Below are 24802 nucleotides of genomic sequence, written 5' to 3'. Positions count from 1 at the left end.
AACATGCAATATAAAGAGATGAATGGGGAATGCGCAAGATGCGAATAAGGGAAAAACAAAATTTCATTCCAAAACATAGAAGGTTACAAATTTACAAAATGATGAGATACAAACTGCAAATAAAAAAAAATAAATAAAAAAAATAACAATGTCCTACTTTACAAAAATTTAAAATTTAATTATCAAACAAGCAATTTTTTTTAAAATTAAAAAAATAACAAACTGCAAAAAAAAAAAAAAAATGAAGGGCTTCTCAAATCTCTATGTCGACGTCAGCCTCTTCATCGCCCTCATCATTACCTCCCTCAGCATCTGGCGCAGCCCGCTCCTCGTCATCTCCAAACTTGCCATAGTCAAGCTGTTCGTCTTGAATGGAGTCGTCTTCTATCACAATAGTGTCAGGAGCGGGTCCTTTGGCCACGCCAGAGCCGCTAGCAGAGGCAGCATTGCCCGTGCCATCGTCGCCGCCACCAGCCCCTTCACACTCGTCAAGTAATTTCTTTAGAGCGCCGAGATCGGGCTGATCAGCAAGCAAGGCTATCTGCAAAGCATAAGGAAAAGTGTGAATACAAAAAGACTAGGAAAATAAGTCAAGGTAAACTCATTAAGGTTAAAATACCTGCTCAAGGATGGGAATGGGAGTATTCAAATACTTCTCCCCCACCTCGGCCATGTCCGCGCAGACAACGTCGAGCTGATAAGGGTAGTCGGATGGGTTCTTCTTCAGCATGCTATATTCACAGCCATCCTTAAACCCTTCAGCTCGACCCACCAAGCGCGAGGCAGCGTTGCAATCCATCACAAGGGTCTGAAACTCGTCTGAGTATTTCATCGCATAAGCGCAACGAGTCATACCCTGTGAGACTAGCCATTGGCGATCCTGCGCGAGGGAAGAAACAGACGTCTCAAGAGCAGGAATCTGAGAGTTTAACAACTCAACAGTTTCCTTGGTCTGTTTCAGCTCCTCTCTGTCGGACGCTGCTGCCGCCAAGGCCTCTTTCCTTTCCGCTCGCACAGCATCGAGCGCTTCTTGGCTAGACGATGCCGTCGCCACGGCTTCATCCTTCTCTGCCTGCGCGGCCTCAAGCTCCTTCTTCAGGCGCGCAACCTCACTCTCTAATGAAGATTTGTCAGTGATAGACTGCACAAGCGCTTGGTCACGTGCCTCTGCATCCAGCTCCAAGTGGCGCACTCACCGCGCATACTTGGCCGCGTCCGCCTCTGCTGCCTGCAGCTTCTCCCGCGCAGCCTGCAGCTCATGCCCGCGCTTCACGAAGGCAGCGTTGGCACTTGCTCGGTTCTCGCTGAGTTCTGCTTGGAGTTTCTCAGCTCTCTCTCGAGCGTCAGAAAGATTCCAAGCAGATACCTTAGCCTCTTGCTTGGCCTCCGCAAGAGCATCACGCACCTTTACATAATCATAGCGAAGCTCTTGGGAGGCAGCAAAGAACGCTGACCCAGCGAAAAGATGGTCGTTGAGCAAGTCCACGCGGGCGCGCTCCTCCTGAAACCTCCTTTCAGCTGGAGGCACGGAGTGAGCCCAGAAGTCTTCACACACCCCCATGGACTGAAATGAGCTATCATCAGTAATATTCCATCTCGGGCGGTATATGTGATCGGCTTCCTGCAAACACAAAGCAACGTTCTAGTCATCTAAACACTAATATGGAAGTCCGCGCAGCGGAGCAAAATGAACTTATATCTGCGGGGAGCAAGCAGAAAAGTCAGCGCCAGCCCCATGAGAAGACTGCGCCACGAAATCTCGTGGCGCTACAGGGCTTGCGCGGCCGCCATCGGAGTCTTCAAAATGGACCTCCTCATCTTCCTCTGTAACAGGCCTTTTCTCCTGCGACCTGGAAAAATCAAAACCAGTCTTGTGAGGAGGGCTGCGCGCAGGAGGAGGTGAGGGAGGTCTCGACGCCGCGAGATCAGTGCGTAAAACAGCCTCCTGCTGCTTAGCAATCCCAATGAGGGGAGATTCAGTGCTTGTAGGAGCAGGAGCAGAACCAACGGCGCTGGCGCCGGCGCCAGCAGTGCCGCCAGCAGCTTGTGTGCCAGCTATAATGCCTATGAAAAAACCAACAAAGAGAAATGATTCAGGACTTGATCTAAAAAGGAAAAAGTCAGAAAATAAAAGCGCAATATATACCTTGGCGCACCGCCGTTCGCGAGTTAAACATCGCCATGAAGTCCATTTTCCCCCTTTTTGAGGGCAAAACAGGGGACTTCAAAGCAACCTTCGGCGCAGCCTCAGTACCTTGTTGCGCCTGAGGTTGATCCACCAAGGTCTCCGGCTCTACAAACATTTGAGTGAGCAAAGATTCATTAATAACTCTATCGGAATCACGCTCATAAAACCATAAAGTATAAACAAAGTATACCTGTTGAAGAGGAAACAGCAGGCGCAGCGCCGCTTCCCTTTTCCGCCGCGCGAAGAGAGGAGGTGGCGGCACCATACCTCGTGTGGACAGGAGGACTGCCCACACCTAAAGGCAAAGAAGACAAGGAAAACTTGGAGGTAAACCTCTTGGTTTCTCAAGTCCCTTCGCTTGAGCAGGAGGATCCTGAGCAACAGGGGCATCATTTTTCTTCTGTTTTTTACTGGCCCCTGCGCCAGTTTTCCCTTTAGCCTTACGCTTGAGTTGTGGCACCTCAGCTTCCTCCTCCACCTCTTCTTCCGCGAGCTCCAGCTCATAGTTCTCAAGCGCATCTACAATACGTGCAACAGAAATGTTAACCAAATTTGGTATTCTAAAGGCATAAGCATAAGTACAAAGGCCTACCAGGCGTATCGCTGTCAAAGCAAAATCCCAAATCAACAGGGATGAACATATCAGCGAAGCGATCGGGGAAGCCAACTTCCCCAGCGCCCAGCGCGACAGAGCCACCCTCCATATGCTCATCATAGGCGGCGTGGACGTACTCCTTGCTTACTGCATAAAACAAGACAAATGATATCAGCAAAACGAATTATATTCACGCAGAACTAATGCAATGAGCTAATAACTCACATAATCCATCAACTTGGATAACAGGCTCAGTCGCGCTGTCGGCCCACCTCCTGCTCATGCCAACCCCCACCAGCGCTTCCTCGCAAATATTCTTGGCGGGGGATGGTTCAGCAGTCAACTTATTAACCCATGCGCCAGTTGGGTTCTTAAGAACATTCACATCCGCGGGCGCAGAAGTGATTGCGCGCATGGTCATGCGGATGGGAATCACACCAGCCTTAATATAGAAAAATTTCTCAGACCAGTCATGAAGGCTCTTGAAGGAAACAGTGCAGCACTTGACCTTCTGACTGCGAGGAACGAATGAGAACCAAGAATCTTGGATTTTTGGCTTATAAAAAAATTGAAAGCGCCGAGGGGTTGGCTCCTCGCGCTGAGCTTTGCACATGAACTCAAAATGAGTCATGCGCACAAGTCCAAAAGGATGGACTTGGGATATGTGAATCCCATGAAATTGAAGCAGCGCACCCATAAACCTTGTCATCGGGAGACGAAGGTTGCAGTGAGTGAAAAAATGGCAATATAAGGAGATATAGCCGGTGGGCGGATCTGCCGCCGTTTGCCCGGCCGCCGGAAGCATACAGCCATACTCAGGGAGAAAACCCTGAGAGGCGATGAGACTGTCAAAATCAGACTGTCTCAATTTACAGGGAATCTCATCCCACCTCTTTACTGTCTTGCCCTTCCCCACCTCCTCCGACGAGGCCTCAGCAGCCCGTTTTCCCTTGCCGGTCTTCTTCAAAGTGGACATGACTAATGATTTTACACGGCGTTTGCTTGGGGAGATTGTGGTGTCTGGGTTGTCAGACATACAACTGTGAAATCAAACAGAGGTTACTTCAAGAACGGAAATCGGAATAAAAATGGAAGGAAAGGAAAGCTCTGAAATAACAATGAAGATGAAGAATAATAACTCAAAAGGCTTGCTTTTATAGGCCTAGGAGAGAGAGAAACATGTACTGATCAGAGTTCACACGCCCCCACTCGCAGGTGCAGGCCAACGCGAGCGCGACACGTGTTCCTGACTGTGTGAGGGGACATGAAAGGGAACGAAACAGGTACTGATCAGAGTTCACGCGTCCCCACTCGCAGGTGCAGGCCAACACGAGCGCGACACGTGTTCCTGACACTGTGTGAGGGGACATGAAAGGCAACTGTAGCACCTCGAGCACACGAAAAGTCTGACACGTCTCCATCTCTGACGCATGTCAGCACCAACCAACCGCGTACATGGACGATTCATTTCAACCACAAGGATAGAATTTCGCGCAACGATGAGAAATAAAAAAGGAAAAGACAAAACCCTATTAAAAGAGAACTATTAAGTCTAATATCTATCTTACCTCGCTCGCGCGAGACAAGACACACATTAGACTGGGGGGGCTTGAAGAGGTATGTACCCGCCTTAACATCGAGCGGGGCGGGTCAACCCACAAGATATAGACAAGAGGCTTGAAATCAAGATATCATGAAGGCACAAAGCCAAAACCTATGCGCACGGCGCATATCACATATGCTCACGCATCACATATGCTCACGCATATCATATATGCTCACGCATCACATATGCTCACGCGTATCACATGCTCGCGCACCATATATGCTCACGCATATCACATCTGCGCGTGGCGCATCTGCGCGTGGCGCATATCGCATGCTCATGCATCATATATGCTCACGCATATCACATCTGCGCGTGGCGCATATTACATATGCTTGCGCATATCACATCTGCGCATGAAACATCTGCGCGTGAGAATAAAGAGAAGACTTCGCGCATCCTCAGGATAGGCGCATATCACACGTGCACATAATCAACCTCGTCCTTATCCAAATCGGGATAAGGACAACCTTGATTGTGCTCGTCAGACAACCTTCCAGAAGGTATCCTTTAAGGAATAAGAATATGCTGATGTTGACAGCTGCCAATGAAAGGTGGACAACTCAGCAAAACCCATGTGCTACCACGTGATTGCACATGGGTCAGGTAAAATGCCTGGGTCAGAGAATAATCAATGAAAAAGCACCAGGTGTCCTAAGGACACGTGGCGCAAAGCAATAGGAGGAGGCCAAAAAGGCCCTAATGGGATCTGAGCCCAATCATTGGAAACCCTAACACTATAAATACCACACCACCTCCACAAGGGGAGGTAAGCAAGAAAATACATTCCAATTCCTTACTCACTCTCAGATTATTATTATCTTCTCCTACAATCTCTTATTCTCACACCGGAGGGTTACCCCAAAGAGGACCCCTCTGTCCCTTTCTGAGGGGTAAGTTCACGGTGCTGCTCGTTTTGTAGGTGGAAGAACTCATACTCTGGAGAACCATCGGTGAAATAGCATACTCATACCCGAGGAAAGTTGATCGTCTACCAGTGAGCCGATCCACGTTTCTTCAGGCCTCTCAGAATCAAAGCTACACCGCCAAGGATTTCTGAGTCCCAGGGCCCATATTTCAGGCAACAATCCTTTATCTTCCGAGTAAGGATTGTCACGCGGTATTGAATAATTTCCCCATAGATTCAGATCATCTGTTTCTTCTGAAATTATCAACGCACACTGTTATTTAAAAGGCAGGCAAATCTAGCACGCACTAATGAGTAAAACCAAATACTTACTAGGTATGGTATCGACGTCCACCCTTATGATCTTTCCAAGCAAAGACTTCTTCTTTTGAGCTAACCTGAAAGGACCATTTTTGCCACCACCATCTCCCAACATTATATACAACTGTGAAATCAAACAGAGGTTACTTCAAGAACGGAAATCGGAATAAAAATGGAAGGATCTGACCACCATGATTGTTTGTAAACGGAAGCCCTAATGTTAGTATCCTCCTCACCTCTGTAGGTTTCCCTTTTGTTGCCTACAAACATATTAGTAGTATATGTTCTAGATATATAACAACAGTATGAGTTTTTGTTAGTTTCAATACCTTTGCAGGCTCTGATGATGTTCCATTAACAGTGTACTCTGCGACAACGTTATGATACTGGCATGGGTGGTCTGCTCCACCAGAAGCACCTATTTTTGAAGGGTCACAACCAACATCTGAGTTACAACCACACCTCCCTGAACAGGTGGACAACTTTTCTTTGTCGCAGTTGAAGGAAGCAAAGAAACGGCCGTTTTGGGTGAAGTTTGGATGAAATGCAATCCCCATCAACCCAAACACGGTATCATATTTAACTTGGTCTGTTAAATCTACAAAAGGGGCAGATTCATCTATTCCCAATGGTTGTCCCGAAGCGTGTTTAGGAATGGCTGCTAGCCATATTTTTCCTGGCAGGTCTGAGAAGAAGGCACGGTCTGAGCCGTCTGGATGAGCAGCCATGTTGATGTACCCTTTATCTCCAAGCCTTTCAAGACATAGGCCTTTTGGAGGGACCGAGGAGGCTCGGGTTGAGTTAAGCTGGAGCGGTCTCCCATTGAAACAGTACACATCATCTGATCTGCCACCAAAGGCAGTGCAGAAGTCGGTTCTTGATTGCCAGAGATCTGTGAGCTTAGATGAGGTGTTTTGTGGCAATCCAGCAGCGCCTTCGCCTTGTAGTGAAGGGGCAAAGGGGGAATTTCTTATGGAGACGTTTTGGCATGTGTCCCATACATGTGTACAGAAACTAGTTGCAGATGAGTAGTCACAAAGAAGTGGAACTGAACGAATCTGTGATTCGACTTTGAACAGGTTTGCCGAGAACTGATCACATGTCTGAAAAATATAACAAAAACTTACTGACTGGTGAAATCAGTGTTTGTTTGGTGTCAGACATAAATTTTGGTTTAGTGATAACTTACAGCACATAGTATGGATTTGATAAGAGAAGCACAGTTAGGATTAGTAAGAGAGATGTTCATAGCTTCAAACTGCATCTGCAGCTGTGAGTCTTTGGCTGAGTCACAACACACCCTCCCCTTGTACGGACAAAATGACAGAGCTTCCTTTGCCATCACAGGTGCCCCTTTTCATTTTCATTTTCATGTTTACACAGTCATCATCATATTCATTCATAAATGCAGTACGTACGTGTGTGCATATAAATATATATATATATATATATATATATATGTGAAAAGAGAGAGACTTACTTAAGCTGGTGCACATGGGTAGTGAGGAACAAGGGTAAGGATACATGATGAGTAGTAAAAGACATAGCAAGGGAATAAAACCACCTTCCATCTTTAACAGATAGATAATCATTCCCATTTGTAAGTATATATGTCTCAATTTGTTCAAAGTCCTTACATGTGAAGGAAGGTGGTTGTGACATTTAATGCCCCTTGCTAAATTAAGTAAAGATTTCTAGAACAAAGGTCTTATTTTTCTCTCCCCATTGACAATGAATGGAGGCATTGGCCTATCCAACAAGTTAAGTAAGTGATGATGGCCCCCCACCAATTTCATTAAATCAAAACTAATGCTGGAACATCTCAGTGGATATAATTGTTAATGGTGGATACAACTGCACTAAGAAACTTGTAAGTTTAATTAGACAAGGACTTTTATTTATTTATTTATTTGTTTTGTTTGTTAGTCTGCAAATGAATACTTTTGTTGAACATTAAAGCAACTGTGGAGGGAATCAGCATGTATTTCATTATTCAAGTGTTTGAAAATAAGAAAAGATACTACTTTTGGGAGTTGGAGTTGGTAACCATAAGTGTTTTTTTTTTTTTTTCACTTTATTGACATTAAACCAACCAGTTGTCTCCCCATAAAGGAGTGTGAGTGAGATTTATAGTTTACAAATACTACTACTATTTAACTTTAAGCTTATTATTATTCTAATTTTTTTACTTTGAGCATAGATTTATATACCTTTTCTACTTGCTGTTTTAGATAGCTTTTTTTATTTGATCCTGCATGTCAAAGGGCAATAAAAATAACAAAATTATGTAGGGGGAGGCTGACACAATACAAACCTGGGTTCGATTCCCGGCTGGTGCATTTCTTTTTATTAGCTGGCGGATAAATACATCGCTAAAAATGTCTAACATGTGGTTCTATTCTATGCCGGTGTAGTGGTGAATAATCCTAAGTTCTGTACTTATTCATTTTATAGAAATGGTTTTGTGAGGTAAGTTAGGTAGTTAAAAATTAAAATAGTGTAGATACTTGAATACTAAAAACTAGAATATATTAAATGTCTTTTTTTGTTAACCAACACACGATATATATATATATATATATATATATATGTTAAAATGAAAATAATAAAAGTAATTATAATAATAGGTTACTGAAGAGTGGAAACTAATGCTGGCCGTCCGATAAGATCCAAGATTGAATATAGGCCGTTCGACAAGGATGGATTAAAAACGGTTATCTTTCATCACATACTAACTACCCCACTAACCCATTTACATGGGTAACCACCCACTACTTAACATAGTTATATAAAATTTTAAGCTTTCATTATGCATGCAACCACATTACAGTTTTAGTTTTGATTTTCAACGGTTCTTCTCACACAACATGTCCACTGTCTCCTACAAAGTTGGGAAGTGGAGTTTTAACTACTATGGTAGTGGCTATGACTCTATATATTGAATTCTAGATACCACAAATGCATTGTTTATTTTGTTGTTAAGTGAATCTTATCATGGATAAAGAATATAATCATCACACAACTCTCTATGACGAGGATGTACGCGAATTAATTTCTTTTTTTCTAAATTTGTAGGATCTAATCGTCTAACCATTTATCCCTTTTCGTCTATTCTTGAAACCGATAATATTGTTGATGACATTCCCGTGAAGGTAGGCATGTTTAACTTATATCGGTTTGTTTTTGTTATTTTGCTATTACAATAATATAAATTTGTGACATATGAAGTTTGCTAACCTAGCAATGTGTTTGAATACAGGAAATTTCTGTTGAAGCTCCCAAACAGTACCCACATGTACGTTGATGTTTTTTTGGTTTCGTTAATTGTTAGGATGTAAAATGTAATTGTTAATGTAGGTTTTACAAGGATTTTCTAACTGTTTTGTTTTGTGGTTTTAGCTGTAGCAAGCTGTCAAGGTTGAAATTGAACCGTCCCTTCTTCAAAAGGTTATAATATAAGTAGCTTATTTGTTAGTTAGGCTACCAAAATCAACTGCTAACATATTTTCTATTATACAAATTACAGGAAACATATTCTTTTTCCAACGAGTTGGACTCCTTGGATAACATCCCTTTGTATTGCTGTGTTTGCAAAAAGGACGTTGACATCGAGTTTAACAAGGAGGTACCTATTTGATAGTTGTGTTTGCTGAAATTATTTAATAGTTGATTAATATATTTTGTCTTAGGTTGTCAAGGCTAACAGAATCAACAAACGCTACAAGGCACTTGATAATGGAAATGGGAGGATGTTATAGAGATTGTTAGCTCTGAAGATGAGTCTGAAGAGGGTCGTGTGCCTACTAAAAGGACCAAGTATGGTAGGGTTGACAATCGAGTTGATCTTGACTGAAGATGGCGTCGCTTACTGTTTTTTTAGTAGTATCATGATGTATCTGCACTTATGTTCTCGTGTCAATTGTTTCGCATGCTTTGTTTTTTTAGTGTCGTTTAAACTATGTAACATTTTCATTAACATGGTGAATTATGTGACTCTTGCATTTTAATTTTATTGTTAATATATGAGTTGTATTGTTGCACTTTTTGGTGTGTGTTATTTATTTATTTATTTTTATGTAGATTGATAAATGTTAACCCCAATTGACCCATTTGTTAATAGACTAACATACAACTTTTTGCCACAAAAATGTTTTATCAACCGTAAAGCCACTATTTTCTCACATGATTGGCCCATCATGTAACCAGTATATCGGCCCATACTATTACATGGCCAGTACCCCAATACTGTGTGGAATTACTATTTTTATGTCTTAGAATCGCAATGCTGAGTGACTCAAGAAACGGTCTCGCGCACTCGATAAGTTGAAATGGGAGGATGTGATAGAGATTGCAAGTTCCGAAGATGAGTCAGAAGAGGATTGGGTGCCTATTAAAAGGAGGACTAACAATGGTCGTGTCGTAAATCGAGTTTATCTTGTCCGAGGATCGTATCGCTTAATGCTTTAATATTGTGTTTTTTAAGTACTATCAGTATGTAGCTAAACTTATGTTTTTATATCACTGTTTTCCATTATCATCATGTTTTGCTTTTTTGTTGACTCTTCAGCTTTATAACCGTTACATTTAATGTTGAATTATGTCACTGTTGCATTTTCAAACTCATAAACAATATAATTATATTGTTTAATTTTTATTTGTTTATTTAAGATACCACAAACAATCATTCATTAATGTTCATGAATGAATTTTGTTGTTATTCATGAATGTTGATTGTTTGTTTGGTGTTATATTCTCATATTACATTTGGAAACTATTGTTATAATAGTTAAAAATATATTATAATCATTTTATAACTTAGTGATAATCAAACTTCCATTTATGGTCCATTGTCATTAGTTAAGTTTAACCAGTTTTAACGGCCAATTTTTATACATGACCGGTACCCCCATTATTTACACATGTTGTATAAGCCAGTCAACAAGCCGATTTAGATGATGTAAATTTATCTTTTTAGAATTCAAACAGGTTGACTTATGTCTTTTATTATAGACGTGGATGTGGGCTTATGATTGACGGGGTGGATTGCAACAGGTAGCATATGTTTTTTTTTGAATTACAAAAGTGATTGTTAACTAATTTAATTGTAAGTAAAATAAAATTGTTGTTCAATGTTTTTCATTCCTTGATAATTGTTTATGTTAAACACTTCCCCAAAAACTCAAAATAACATCAACGTGTGCACATGTATAGGTTATGGGTGGCTGTTACATAATAATAGTTTTGGTATAAACGAATAACCCCAAAAATGCATATAACTACCCACTACTACACCTATTCACATGAGACAATATAGGAAACATTTGACCCACTACACAAAATAAATAACCAACTATGCATGTAACCACCCACTACTATACCTATCATATAACATTTGAATCATTGTCTTTGTGTGACTTCTTAAATTGTCTTATGTTTATGTTACAAGCTTTACATTATGACAAATATAAACTTCCATTGAAATCTTAATGTGGCAGAATACATATCAAACTTTTGGAACGATAAATTTTAAAGTACTATTTTAAATAACCATATTATAGGCTTTGCATAATTCAAAGAAAATGACCTGAATATTGATAATATTGCCATGTTGGATGAGTATTAACTGAAATTGTTTATATTTTAACTTCATTGTAGATGGATATCCGGAACAAGCCTGCATTAGAGGAGCTTTTTGCATCCACAAAGTATATTATATTAACTATTCTTACATCACAAACTTATCCAATTAACTTGTGATTCAAATTATATAATCTGGTGCATGGGTACGTAGCTTTGATGCTGTCATTCAGTCATTCATTTTTCTGGATTAATAGCAGTTGGTGAAAGTGTGAAGAAACCCTTGCTGTATTATGACTATAATACCGTTGGTACTTTATAAAGGTAAAAATATATGCATTTATGTTTGGTTTCTTTATATCATAGTTTCAGTCAAAGAAGATATACAAAGTATGGTTGGTTACCACATCATTTTTATAGAATTTTTGGTTTTTAAAGAAATAATTTTCCTAGCTTGTGTTATTTTTGGTGATACAGCCAAGAAATCTAGAATCTTTAGGTAGTGGTGTTTTAACTCTGGAGTTGCTATGGAAGAATTTGCCAAAAAGATTGTTGGATCTATAATATTGACATCTGGCACGTTATCCCCTATGGACTCATTTGCTGAGGAATTGAAGCTGTAACTCAATATCCATATGTAGGGGTGTGCATGGGTCGGTTTGGGGCGGTTTTGAGCCAAACCCATAACCATAACCGATATGTCGGTTAATGGATATCCATAACCATAACCGATCCATTATGGCGGTTTCGGTTAATCGGTTTTGAAGGTTATAACGAGTCGGTTTCGGTCGGTTAACCGTAACCAAAACAATGTATCTACGCCTAAAAGTTTGGTACCAAATATTACAAAAAAATGACATTACATAGTCCAACAAAATATATAATCCATAATACTAATACCAAATATTTATAAAAAACGGCAACATATAATCCAACAATGAAATTCCAAGTTAATTTAATAACAAATGTTGAACCAAAACAATCAAAATGGCATATTCCGACCATATGTTCGGTGGAAGTTAGCCTCAAACATATCGTTGGTTAAATAAATTGGTCGGTTCAGTTATGGCGGGTTTGGAATTATCTTTAACTAAAACCGACCCATATTTGGCGGTTTTTGAAAATTCACTAAACCGACCTACCGGTTATGTCGGTTTTCGGTTAAAATCGGTTCGGTTATGGTTCGGTTAAACGGTTATGACGGTTAAGTTGGTCACCCCTATCCATATGTTTCTATCCCACGTACATATTATGTTTCCAAACAACTCACTTTGTTTATTCTCACAATGCACATTTCCCTTACGCTAGGAGAACCCTTATGTGATTTCAGATAATCAGTTGTGGGTTGACATTGTACCTGTTGGTCATCCATTCAACTCTTCTTGTAAGACCCTGGATTCCGCTGAGTACAATCTAGGTTTGGGCAATTCCATTGGTAAGTTTGGGAAAGAGTAATTGTTTGTACGGGTCAAAGTGGGATGGGTTGACCTGAAACATTTGTTTATCTTTCAATCTAAGTAGTTGTTTCGTCAACTATGATTACCAAAGTTATAACATTTGAGAATACTTAAGTCTTTTTTAATACAATGCTTTAAGAGGTTTAATGCATTTAAAAAACAAAGAAGAAGGCTGCAATGTCTCTCATGATCCTAAAGAAGAGCAAATAGATATAAATCATAATGTTGAAGTCTTGAACATTGGATCTGTAGCTTTTGGAAAGCTTTGGTGCAATAAGCAGGTGATATTCCCAAAAGGTATTGTTGTTGTTAACCGGTAGTTTAGTAGTTAGTTTTCATTTAATTTTGTGTTTGTGAACATTTACTCCTACCAAAGCGAGTTAAATATTACAGTTTTGATGACATGAATGATGGCATGGGGTGTTGATGTTTCAACCGTTAATCTATAAGTATAAAAATTGAAAGGAAATAACAAGTTTTAAAGACAACAGGTAACGGTCTAGAGGTTGCAAAAGGATCATTTTGCAACAGGAGCATGTTGGTCAAATTTTTAGGGCGTAATGGAAGATGAGTGAGAAATAACTTAGCAGTGAAGCGGTCGTCTAAAACTTCTATGCAAGATTTTTGGCTCAAAAACAAGAAATCATATTGCTTCACAAATACATGGCCAACAGAAGCCTAGATACATTTTTATTTGGTATGCATCTATTAGAGACTGATGTCCTCTCATCCCATGTCAACGCCTTTTGTCATTCTATTTTTCTTTTAGTATATTTTTAAAATTTTGATGTATTATATATGATTGTTGAATATATGTTATTAAACATGTAGGAAAATGGAAAAAAAAGTAGGAATCCCATTTTTTATGCTTCGAATACGTATTACATAGCAAGAAAAGAAAAATATCAACGGCCACCTTACAACAATTGCATGGATCCGGTGTGAAATTGTTAAGTATTATAAGGATTTAAGATGTTTGGCTTGTGGCACTGCATCATGTAGGTAACAATCCAGAGTTGATGTTCCTGTCCATCGGACCGGTAAACTACTAGTTGTCGAAAGTTAAAATAAGTAGAGAATTAGGAAAAAAAAATGAAGTGTTGGTATTGTGAGTATGTTAATAAACATCGAATGCACCATCTGTCTCGTTAATATATATGAAATGAAATTGGGTAGAGAGAGAGAGCAAACAAGGGTATGAAAAGCGACAGATAATAATAATAATAAATAAGAGCAAACAAATAAATTCTTGGAAAGGCTTTGATTGATCTGTTTGGTCTCAGTATCATCGATTCGGATGAATGGAAATGAAGAAGGATAGATGGGGTTATGAGATTAACACCGCCTCCTCCTCCTGCATCAATTCCATCAACGACTATTATCACCAGGTGCTTACTTATGGCCGGAGACGTGGGGATGCCATCCTCCAAGCACTTGAACACGACCCCAACTGTGTACTGGCTAACATCTTGGCGGCTGCTTCTTCTTCTCAACACACACTTGAATCACTTCTAAATGCTGCCAATGCCAATCTAGTTATTAACTAACAAACACCTCTTTCTTTCTTTCACAATTATTATTATTATTAATAATTAGTAATCATTATGACTTGTAATTACTCTATACTCTAGGACATGGCCACTCCTTATGAAAAAGCAGTTTTTGATTCAGTCCACTCTATGATTCATTCACCAAATAAGGAGGATAGGGATGATGATCTTGCTTTTCACTTGCATGCCAAGGTTCCTTCCTTCCTTCTTTCTTTTTCACTGCAATTGCAATCTCATTCATTCTATTTTTTTAATTCTAATATATATATTGATGCAGCTGTTGAATGATTTTCCAAAGGATTTAGTTTCTTTGAAGAGGGCTCAAGTTCTTTGCTTTTACATGGGTCGACCCGATCTCTCTCTGCAACTCGTTCAACAAGTAATATATTAATTACTACCTACCTAATAAATTACTAATCAAAAATCAAAATTCAATATCCTTTCTATATTTAGGTACTTGCTTCCAATCATGACCAACATTTTGTATATGGCATGCTTGCCTTTCCCCTCTTAGAGCTTGGACGAATGCCAGATGCTGAGAAAGCTGCCCGCACCGGTTTTCAAATCAACAACCAAGATCCATGGTCGCAACATGCCGTCAGCTACCTACCTCCTAGCTTCCTTTTAAACACACATATATATATTTACATCTCCTGCCTTTTGATTTCATTACATATATGTTTTCCAGCTGTGCCATGTTTTCCAATACCTGTGTCGCTTTAAGGAAGCAGTCGAATTTATGGAAGAATGCTCAAACTCTTGGACTCCGTTATCATCCTTCATGTAACCATCCAATTTTATCATCGTACTATATATTAATTATTAAGGCTGGCTTGATGCATGTAAATGATTAGGAACACTCACAATTGGTGGCACATTGCTCTGTGCTACCTAGAAGGCAACGCTCCCTTTGAAAGAGTCCGTGACATTTATGAAAATCGTATCTGGAAAGAGTTAGACAGAAGCGATGCAACTCCCGCAGAGGTTCGTTTTTTACCCTTTTCTTTTTTCCTACTTAACCTTTTTCTATTTCCAATTGTAAGTTGTGTTTTTTGTGTGTGAATTTAGGTATACTTGAATGCAGTTGGGTTGTTATTGCGGGTTCATGTTAGAGGCAAAATCCATTTCTTTGAGGAGCATTTGAAGATGCTAGCAGGCTATCTAGCAGATCGAGTTAGTTCACTATTTCTTTTTTTTTTTAATTATGGATGTTTTTCTTACTTAATCTTAATTTGTCAGGCCTTTTGGCATCTTGAGTGGCACCTTGATTTGTTGATCTTATGGGCCTTAGCTTGTACTGGGAAGTCGTCCGAGGCTCAAGACTTACTCAATGGCTTAAAATTCAAGTTAGAAACTCCTGTTTTCTTAAATGATATCATGTTTGTTTGTCTCACTCACTCTGAAAGTTGTTTTGTTCAGGGTTTCTAAAATGAATCCGAAGAAGGCAAAGTTAATGCAGAAAGGACTCACGGTTTGTTTTCTAAAAACTTGTCACTTATTGAGGTGTAATCAAGGACACATGTAATGATTCTGTTATTATATGGGTTAGCTTGCCGAAGCCATATACGGGTATGGGAGAGGTGATTTCAGTAGAGCATTAGAGCTGCTTGGTGTAGATTTTGATGCCGAAGGCTGTAGGGTGTCAAGGAATCTCTTATCTCTTCGATTTGAACTTAGCCGAAGATTTTCTAGGTTTGGGTCCCCTTGGTAGATGTTGAATGTTGATGAAGATGAAGGGTATAGTGGTCATTTAATCACTAAATACACATTATAACCAACGATCAACTGACGGTAGGGGTCATACTGAGCCTACCAAGAAACTTCAGTGGTTCAATACGCGTAATTCAAGAATTGGGCGGCAAGGGTCTCCCGCCCATATTACACAGGGTGGCAAATCATAATTTTCTCTTTAAACAATTTAATTTTTAAATGACTGATGACCGTCGTTTGAGTCATGTAAAAACCTAATAACCTAAGTAGATAGGGTAAATAAGGTATCGTATCCACCAGGAGTATGTGGTCAATGTAATCGTGTAACAGATTTCTAAAGTTATGAAGTAACAGATTTAGTGCTGATCACACAAGCAATAGTTTAAATTAAGAGAACTAAGCAACAAACGAACAAGCAAGTTGTAAACAGTTAACAAAGCAAATCACACCCGGGAATTCAAGTGAGCAACCAAACAGTATCTCATGTAACCTAACAAATTGATTATCAACGATTAACTGAAAACTGATCAACCAGACAAAACATTAGACGTCAACAATTACTTTACACACGGCACTAGTTATCAAACTGTCTTTGCCAGTGTGACTCAGTTAAGGTAATTGTACGTTTTATTGTATTCAATCCAACCAAACAGTTATATGACTAATTATCTAGCAATTGGTAACAGATCGTTCAGACCAACGTAAACCTAAACCGACCGAACACACAGAAATACTAAACATCAATAATCATATATCAATCATCAATAATCAAAACATAAGTATTCTTAATCACAAGAGAAAACTGTAAAGAGTTACAAACTATACATCCCGGGTGCGATTCTAGGAGATTAGCCGAGCCTAGACATAATCGAATATTCAATATAGTTGATATGGATCATATGTAGGGTCTTGACACGAGCTATGATGATAGAAATCGCCTTCTTGGACTGCTGGAATCGCCTCTTGTTCGTCAAAACCGAGTTAGGGTTTCTTGTTGATGAAAAAGAAGTTATAAACAAAAAAAACCCATCTGCACCACCCATCGCGATACGCGATGGGGTCTTCAATGGTCCATCGCGTATCGCGATGGCCAGAAAGTCAAAGTTATTTTTACCCCCATAGCGATACGCTATGGGTCTTCAAAGGAGCCCATCGCGTATCGCGATTGGTCTCCTCACCAGCAATAATCATTAAACTTCTCTTTTCGCGTGCTGGACATCCCAGGTCTTCATTCCGTGTCACAACAGGTCCAAAATGAGTACTTTAACGCCTGTGACCTGAAATCCAATAACACACGTATGAAGTATCGATGGTTCTAAAATAAACAGTTAAAACTAAATAATAAACGAACTAAAACATATACAAATAAACCAACCATCACATCCCCACACTTATCTTTTGCTTGCCCTCAAGCAAAACTTTAAAGCAAACATCGACCTCCATCATAGGTATGTAGATTATCGACATTAATACTAGTAAGGTTTAAGGTCATACCCAGTTTTCCAGACTGACACTATTTTTAGATTGACATCTCACAAATACGGTTAAGTGCTATAATAAAAACAATAGAGCCACCCAGACAGGTGTACTTTGTTTCCGGTTAAGGCACACATACATCTTTCCCCTCGGTTTAATATATGGACTAGCAAAAGATGTGCCAGTATCACTCAGCTCTCAATATCACTCATAAGTACATATTAATCCATCAAGCTGCTTTGGCACAAATGCAAATCAAGAGATCATTAAAAGGGTTGTAACGGGGCCAGGTGTAAGGGTATGGAAGGGAAATATTTAAGTAGCTCAAACGATCCGACCCGGCTTATTATAAAACATCTAAATAAACGAAACTAAAGTACAACTAACTGACTGATTATATACATCTAAATAAACAAACTATCAACATACTGACTTCACAATTTTTTTTAAACAAACTTCAACGAACTACAGAATACATAACTGAATATAAACAGACATCTTTTTGTCTTTTTCTCAATTTTTTTTTCAATATAATTATGTGATGCTTAACAATGGAACAAATACAAATACAAGAACAAAAACAAAAACAAAAACAATTACAATCACAAATAAACCTAGTAAGCCGGATCGTCTCGTAACATAATGTCGGGGTTAAACAAACGAAAAATAAGTCCAAGAAATGTTTTCTAAGGGACCCAACCTCTCGCCCCTCACATTACCCACGCTCATATGTATAATGTATGAGGCCCAACCCCCCAGTACCCACACTCTCGCTCATCCAGACGAGGCTTAACCTAATTGAATGACAACACCACAACATCACCACCACCTAGGGTTCTACAATTGAACCTGACAACGATGATCAAGGCAGCAATCACCCTCAGAAACCCGCCACCACCTAGGGTATTAAATCGATGCCGGAAGCGACGGGTAAATAAGATGAGACGGCGTGTGGGTAAGATGGGAAATATAAGCCCATGCATTGAAGATTTGTACTATGTGGATGAAGGCTACCAACAGAGATGAATAGTATTTTATTAAGAGATTTAATATATATATATATATATATATATATATAGGGAAATGATCACGAGAGAACTCCTTTTTATGGAGAGAACTAGAAAATTAATAATGAAATATTTTTAATTTAATTAAAAAAAATATTTTTAAAATTTTTTTTCTTTCATCCTTCTTATATGTTGTTATTCTTCCCCACAAAAAATATAAAAATGAAAAAATAATAATAAAAAAAAAAATTAACGAGTAATGCATATATGCAATACACCTTTTTTTATAATGCATATGTGCAGTAGTGTGCATTTTGATATTTTAAATAGTGTTGAATAACATATATATAGTTGTCTGTATTGTATATTTGCAATAGTGTTATATTATATATAAAAATTAAAAAAAATCGATATAGTGCATATGTGCATTAGTGTTGTATTACATATATGCGATAATGTGTTTTGCATACAATTATTAGTGTTGTATTTGCATATATTAAATAGTGTGTATTGGATAATGCAATTGTGTTGTATTATATGCAATAAAACACTATTGTATATATGGAATAGGCATTAGTGCACATATGCACTACAGTACTATACCGACAAGTTTTTTTTTAGGAACAATATCATCTTATTAGAAGGAGGAAAGAAAAAGAAATCACAATTTTTTTTTAAAAATAGTTAAAAATAATTCTTTACTAGTTCTTTAATTCTCTCTTTAAAAGGAGTTCTCTCTAAATCCCACCCCTTTATATATATGTATATATATATGAGAGAGATTCAACCCAAAAGCTTCTTTAATACACAGTTGCACACCTTTAACAGTAAAAATTTATTTAGATCATGTTTTTAGCTAAGAATGGCTGGAAAAAAAAACAAATCCCTCTCGACCCAAAACATGTTATGAACCGCTCCGACCCAGGCCATTCTGACCGTGACCTTAACCTGCTTAACCAACCCGTTTTGCCGGTCCTACTTTTGAGCAATGACATGAACCATATTCCCAAAAGTTAACAAATGTCAATATATACATTGCCCTTTAATGAACACATATACATTAATTTCGTCATTTAAATGTATATCTATGAATTTTAAAAAACGGAAAGAAATAGATCAAGGGGATATCGATCAGACTTGACATTTATGGATCTGTGTGTGTATATATATAAACTTGGTAACATTCTGATATATTGTAATCACTAGAAACTAACAACTAAGATATAATTACAAATTAAGATTATAAATGATTGATGGCCTCGATCGTAGTATTTAACTAATTATGGGCTAGCTAGCTACCAATTAATTAATACCACCTGAAAAGAAAAGAAAAGAAGATTTATTAATTAATTAGCAAGGTCTGTTGGGCCTGCAGTGGAGGGCCCCCGCGTAACGAGTGAGCAGACCGACGGCTGCGCCATCTTTTGCTTGGACCATATGCTTTTTGAGTTCGTGAGCAATGTCTGAGTGATCTCCGGATGCTACGAAGAAGGCCCCGTTAAGGAAAAGGTCATTGACGGTCCTCCATCGCCAGTGCCTCCAGACTTTATGATGAAAGTGATCCCGGTGGGTGACCTCTTTAGCGTGGACGTTGTCCGGAGCCCTGAAGCGGTTGCCTTGGCTGATGATGGTAGGGTTCATGCTCCCCCCGATAGCATACATTTCCCACTTGTTATAGTCGTTGTTGACGACGTGGAAGAACCCCCAGCGGCACGCGGGCATCCTCTGCACCAGCCCCTTCCCAAACCGGTTGAATGCGATGGTCACCTGCATGATCTCATCTCCATGGTAGCTGTTGCTGGCGCCCAGCAGCATCACGTCGTTGTGGTGGTTGAACTTGCAGTTGGAGATGGTCACCGCGGTGCTGGCCATGATGGCGTCGATGAGGCCGTCTGAGCAGTGGTCCAGCGACACGTGGTCCACCCACACCTTGCTGGCGCCGAAAATGGAGATGCCGTCCCCATCGCTGACGGTCCTGAAGCCGTAGTGGTCGGTGGAGTCCCGGATCATCCCCCCGGGCTTGGAGACAATGTGGTGGATCCGGATCCCGTGGACGATGACGTTATGAACGAACTGGATGGTGAGGCCCGCCCCGTGCGCGATGTGGACGGTCACCCCTCTCCCGTCAATCGTCTTGTGGTCGTTGACTATGAGCTCTTGCTGGAGGGTGATGACCATGGACCTGGCGAAGATGATCCAGAGGGGCCTCTTCTGGATGACTCCCCACCGGAGGGTTCCTTTCTTGGGATTCAGCATGTCATCGTCTGAGGCGTCTGTCACCACGTAGGTAGCACCTCCCATACCACCCGTCGTGCGCTCTCCAAACCCGCGAGCACATTCACCTAAAGCTTGTCGATTCTTGGCCCAGTCCTTGTTGCACCTCCAACATCTGTCTATGGGGTTGGTAGCCATGCATCCCCCTGACTTCCTATTTAGCAGCCTCCTCCTCCAGCTCCAACTCCAGCTCCAGCTCCAGCTCTTCTTCGTTGAATTATTATTATTTGTTTCTGCATCGAAAGACCTGATCGATCAACAAACCACCTTAATATAACATACATACATTCAAATTAAGTAGTAATATTTTAGGAACTCATGACTCACGTACTCTTGGATTTGTTTATTGAAATTAAGGATGGCCAATTCAGGGTTTGGATTATATGCTCTTAAAGCGGCCTTGGTAGCATTGTGAGCGCGTTCTTCTATGAAGGCGTCTGGATGACCTGTGTATTCTCTCATTGTTCCGGCTAAGACATCATGACTCCCCACTATGACGACCGCAAAGGCCAATAAGGCCGAAAAAGACATTCGAATTAATTGTGGTCGGTCTATGGAAATGGAATCGGGATCATAATTAAGGGAACCACTAGTGGGGGGATTAATTAACCTAATCAAACCACAGTGATTCGCCTTCATCATCTCCGTCTTTTAAAAATTTCTTCCCATGAAAACTAAAATGTTTATATAACATATATGCGGACTACCACAAAATATGTATATCATCAACAGAAATATTGTATGGTCAAACTCATCTACTATAATTAGACATATATTGAAAATTTATGTAATTAAAATATTATTACTATTATATTGAGAATTTTCAATTGACAAAACACAACCTATAATATGATCCAATGTTCCCTCCTAAGCCGGATAGCATAACTTATGAAGATACTAGTTTGAGGCCGTGTATTACACGGGTAATTGATGGAAATTTTAAAAGAGAAAATTATGATTTGCTTCCATGTGCTTTAGTGGCGCGCAACACGCAAAATCGGACTCGGGCCTGTAAAGTGCTCCCGCCCATAAAGCATAGGGAAGCAAATTATAATTTTCTCATTTTAAAATTTAAACATTAAGAAATATACAATCAACGACGAAATTATCATATATTGTTAATACAATTACAACTTACATTGAAATTACAGGAATTACAAAAGAAATATTACACAAATACTTTACAAATAAGAACATTTCCATGTACACTACATTTGTGCTTGTATTAGATTACCTTGTTTATCAAGAATCAAATTCTTTAGCACATGTCTGCTGGTAACTCTTGACAAGGCAACATATAACCGTCCATGTAAGAACACGGGTTCTTTCAAGTAAAAAAGATATATGTTGGTTATTTTTTTATTAAATTGGATACTTTTAATAATATTATACTAACGGACTTTTTATACAAAGTATTATACTAATTGAATCAGAAGTTGAATGAGAATGATAAATTTGCTGTCACCAACCGATCTTTAATGAAATGTTTCAAGTTTTTTTTTAATTTATTACAATTAAAAGTCATATAATCAAGGAATATATGAAATAGTTGAAAGTATTACACAAGGAATGCAATTGGCATAAATATGAAAAAGAAATACTAACATGTTTGCAATAGTTATAACGTTGATTATTGCATGAGTTAGCAAAGTACCACAGGATGTTATAGGGCATAATTATAGGGCATAATTTCGAACTAGCCGCGGGGTGGTTATAGGGCATAATTATGGATCCGATTCTTTCGTAGGATCATAAAATATTGTATGGAGGTCACCAAAACCGAATTTCTGATCCGATTCAGTGGTTCGACCCATACTCAGTTTTTTCTCCGGATCAGTGAACATACCCCTTTGGCAATACTGGCAAAATTTGGAACGGCTCGCGTGGTGGCTATAGGGCATAATTATGGATACGATTCTTTCGTAGGATCATAAAATATTGTATGGAGGTCATCAAGATCGAAAATCTGATCGGATTCAGTGGTTCGACCCATACTCAGTTTTTTCTCCGAATCAGTGAACATACCCCTTTGGCAATACTGGCAAAATTTAGAACGGGCCGCGGGGTGGCTATAAGGCATAATTGTGGATCCGATTCTTTCGTAGGATCATAAAATATTGTTTAAATTTCACCAAGACCGAATTTCTGATCCGATTCAGTGGTTCGACCCATACTCAGTTTTTTCTCCGGATCAGTGAACATACCCCTTTGGCAATACTGGAAAAATTTCGAACGGCTCGCGGGGTGGCTATAAGGCATAATTATGGATACGATTCTTTCGTAGGATCATAAAATATTGTTTAAAGGTCACCAAGACCGAATTTCTGATCCGATTCAATGGTTCGACTCATACTCAGTTTTTTCACTGGATCAATGAACATACCCCTTTGGCAATACTGGCAAAATTTCGAACTGGCCGCGGGGTGGCTTTAGGGCATAATTATGGATACGATTCTTTCGTAGGATCATAAAATATTGTATGGAGGTCACCAAAACCGAATTTCCCATCAGATTCAGTGGTTCGACCCATACTCAGTTTTTTCTCAGGATCAGTGAACATACCCCTTTGGCAATAGTGGCAAAATTTCGAACTGGCCGCGGGGTGGTTATAGGGCATAATTATGGATCCGATTCTTTCGTAGGATCATAAAATATTGAATGGAGGTCACCAAAACCGAATTTCTGATCCGATTCAGTGGTTCGACCCATACTCAGTTTTTTCTCCGGATCAGTGAACATACCCCTTTGGCAATACCGGCAAAATTTCGAACGGCTCGCGGGGTGGCTATAGGGCATAATTATAGATACGGTTCTTTCGTAGGATCATAAAATATTGTTTGAAGGTCACCAAGATCGAATTTCTGATCCGATTCAGTGGTTCGAACCATACTCAGTTTTTTCTCCGGATCAGTGAGCATACCCCTTTGGCAATACAGGCAAAATTTCGAACGGGCCGCGGGGTGGCTATAGGGCATAATTGTGGATTCGATTCTTTCGTTGGATCATAAAATATTGTATGGAGGTCACCAAGACCGAATTTCTGATCCAATTCAGTGGTTCGACCCATACTCAGTTTTTTCTCCGGATCAGTGAACATACCCCTGTGGCAATACATGCAAAATTTCGAACGGCTCGCGGGGTGGCTATAGGGCATTATGGATACGATTCTTTCGTAGGATTATAAAATATTGTTTGAAGCTCACCAAGACCGAATTTCTAATCCGATTCAGTGGTTCGATCCATACTCAGTTTTTTCTCCGGATCAGGGAACATACCCCTTTGGCAATACTGGCAAAATTTTGAACGACTCGCGGGGTGGCTATAGGGCATAATTATGGTTACGATTCTTTCGAAGGATCATAAAATATTGTATGGAGGTCATCAAGATCGAAAATCTGATCCGATTCAGTGGTTCGACCCGTACTCAAATTTTTCTCCGGATCAGTGAACATACCCCTTTGGCAATACTAGCAAAATTTCGTACGAGCCGCGGGGTGGCTATAGGGCATAATTGTGTATTCGATTCTTTCGTAGGATCATAAAATATTGTATGGAGGTCACCAAGACCGAATTTCTGATTCGATTCAGTGGTTCGACCCATACTCAGTTTTTTCTCCGGATCAGTGAACATACCTCTTTAGCAATAGTGGCAAAATTTCGAACGGCTCGCGGGGTGGTTATAGGGCATAATTATGGATACGATTCTTTCGTAGGATCACAAGATATCGTATGGAGGTCATCAAGATCGAAAATCTGATCCGATTCAGTGATTCGACCCATACTAAGTTTTTTCTCCGGATCAGTGAACATACCCCTTTGGTAATACTGGCAAAATTTCGAACGGGCTGCGGGGTGGCTATAAGGAGTAATTGTGGATCCGATTCTTTCGTAGGATCAAAAAATATTGTTTGGAGGTCACCAAAACAAAATTTCCCATCCGATTTAGTGGTTCGACCCATACTCAGTTTTTTCTCTGGATCAGTGAACATACCCCTTTGGCAATACTGGAAAATTTCGAACGGGCCGCGGGGTGGCTATAGGGCATAATTGTGGATTCGATTCTTTCGTAAGATCATAAAATATTGTATGGAGGTCACCAAGACCAAATTTCTGATCCGATTCAGTGGTTCGACC

The 24802-nt window shown here is 39.6% G+C and overlaps 3 protein-coding genes across 3 annotated transcripts; 1 reads left to right on the top strand and 2 right to left on the bottom strand.

The window, feature by feature from the left end:
• Positions 1 to 5760: 5760 nt before the first annotated feature.
• Positions 5761 to 7194, bottom strand: LOC143531746 (HIPL1 protein-like). Its single transcript, XM_077026987.1, has 4 exons — positions 7098 to 7194; positions 6807 to 6970; positions 5947 to 6720; positions 5761 to 5877 (listed from the first exon to the last, which is right to left on the bottom strand). The coding sequence occupies exons 1-4, from the start codon at positions 7186 to 7188 to the stop codon at positions 5761 to 5763; spliced, it is 1146 nt and encodes a 381-aa protein (XP_076883102.1). The 5' UTR covers positions 7189 to 7194.
• A 6758-nt stretch (positions 7195 to 13952) lies between these two features.
• LOC143531714 (uncharacterized) lies at positions 13953 to 15912 on the top strand. The gene is made up of 10 exons (XM_077026956.1): positions 13953 to 14186; positions 14283 to 14393; positions 14479 to 14580; positions 14655 to 14798; positions 14890 to 14984; positions 15056 to 15185; positions 15270 to 15374; positions 15441 to 15547; positions 15621 to 15672; positions 15751 to 15912. The coding sequence occupies exons 1-10, from the start codon at positions 13953 to 13955 to the stop codon at positions 15910 to 15912; spliced, it is 1242 nt and encodes a 413-aa protein (XP_076883071.1).
• A 3364-nt stretch (positions 15913 to 19276) lies between these two features.
• Positions 19277 to 21461, bottom strand: LOC143531693 (pectate lyase-like). Its single transcript, XM_077026936.1, has 2 exons — positions 20985 to 21461; positions 19277 to 20852 (listed from the first exon to the last, which is right to left on the bottom strand). The coding sequence occupies exons 1-2, from the start codon at positions 21308 to 21310 to the stop codon at positions 19745 to 19747; spliced, it is 1434 nt and encodes a 477-aa protein (XP_076883051.1). The 5' UTR covers positions 21311 to 21461; the 3' UTR covers positions 19277 to 19744.
• Between the last annotated feature and the right edge of the window lie 3341 nt (positions 21462 to 24802).

Source organism: Bidens hawaiensis, unplaced genomic scaffold (assembly GCF_021521415.1).
Source record: "Bidens hawaiensis isolate Kalapana, Puna unplaced genomic scaffold, B.hawaiensis_p1.1 tig00009224_1, whole genome shotgun sequence".
Classification (NCBI taxonomy): Eukaryota; Viridiplantae; Streptophyta; class Magnoliopsida; order Asterales; family Asteraceae; genus Bidens; species Bidens hawaiensis.
Note: the sequence above shows the minus strand (reverse complement) of the source record. Positions and strands in the feature narration are given on the sequence as shown.

Coding starts and splice junctions, on each gene's coding strand:
- LOC143531746 (XM_077026987.1), bottom strand. CDS start 7,188: ATGGAAGGTGGTTTTATTCCCTTGCTATGTCTTTTACTACTCATCATG. Junction 6,721..6,806: donor TCAAATCCATACTATGTGCT/GTAAGTTATCAC, acceptor TATATTTTTCAG/ACATGTGATCAGTTCTCGGC. Junction 5,878..5,946: donor CATCATCAGAGCCTGCAAAG/GTATTGAAACTA, acceptor ATATGTTTGTAG/GCAACAAAAGGGAAACCTAC.
- LOC143531714 (XM_077026956.1), top strand. CDS start 13,953: ATGGAAATGAAGAAGGATAGATGGGGTTATGAGATTAACACCGCCTCC. Junction 14,394..14,478: donor CTTTTCACTTGCATGCCAAG/GTTCCTTCCTTC, acceptor ATATTGATGCAG/CTGTTGAATGATTTTCCAAA. Junction 15,186..15,269: donor GCGATGCAACTCCCGCAGAG/GTTCGTTTTTTA, acceptor GTGTGAATTTAG/GTATACTTGAATGCAGTTGG.
- LOC143531693 (XM_077026936.1), bottom strand. CDS start 21,310: ATGATGAAGGCGAATCACTGTGGTTTGATTAGGTTAATTAATCCCCCC. Junction 20,853..20,984: donor CAAGAGTACGTGAGTCATGA/GTTCCTAAAATA, acceptor CTGGAGCTGGAG/TTGGAGCTGGAGGAGGAGGC.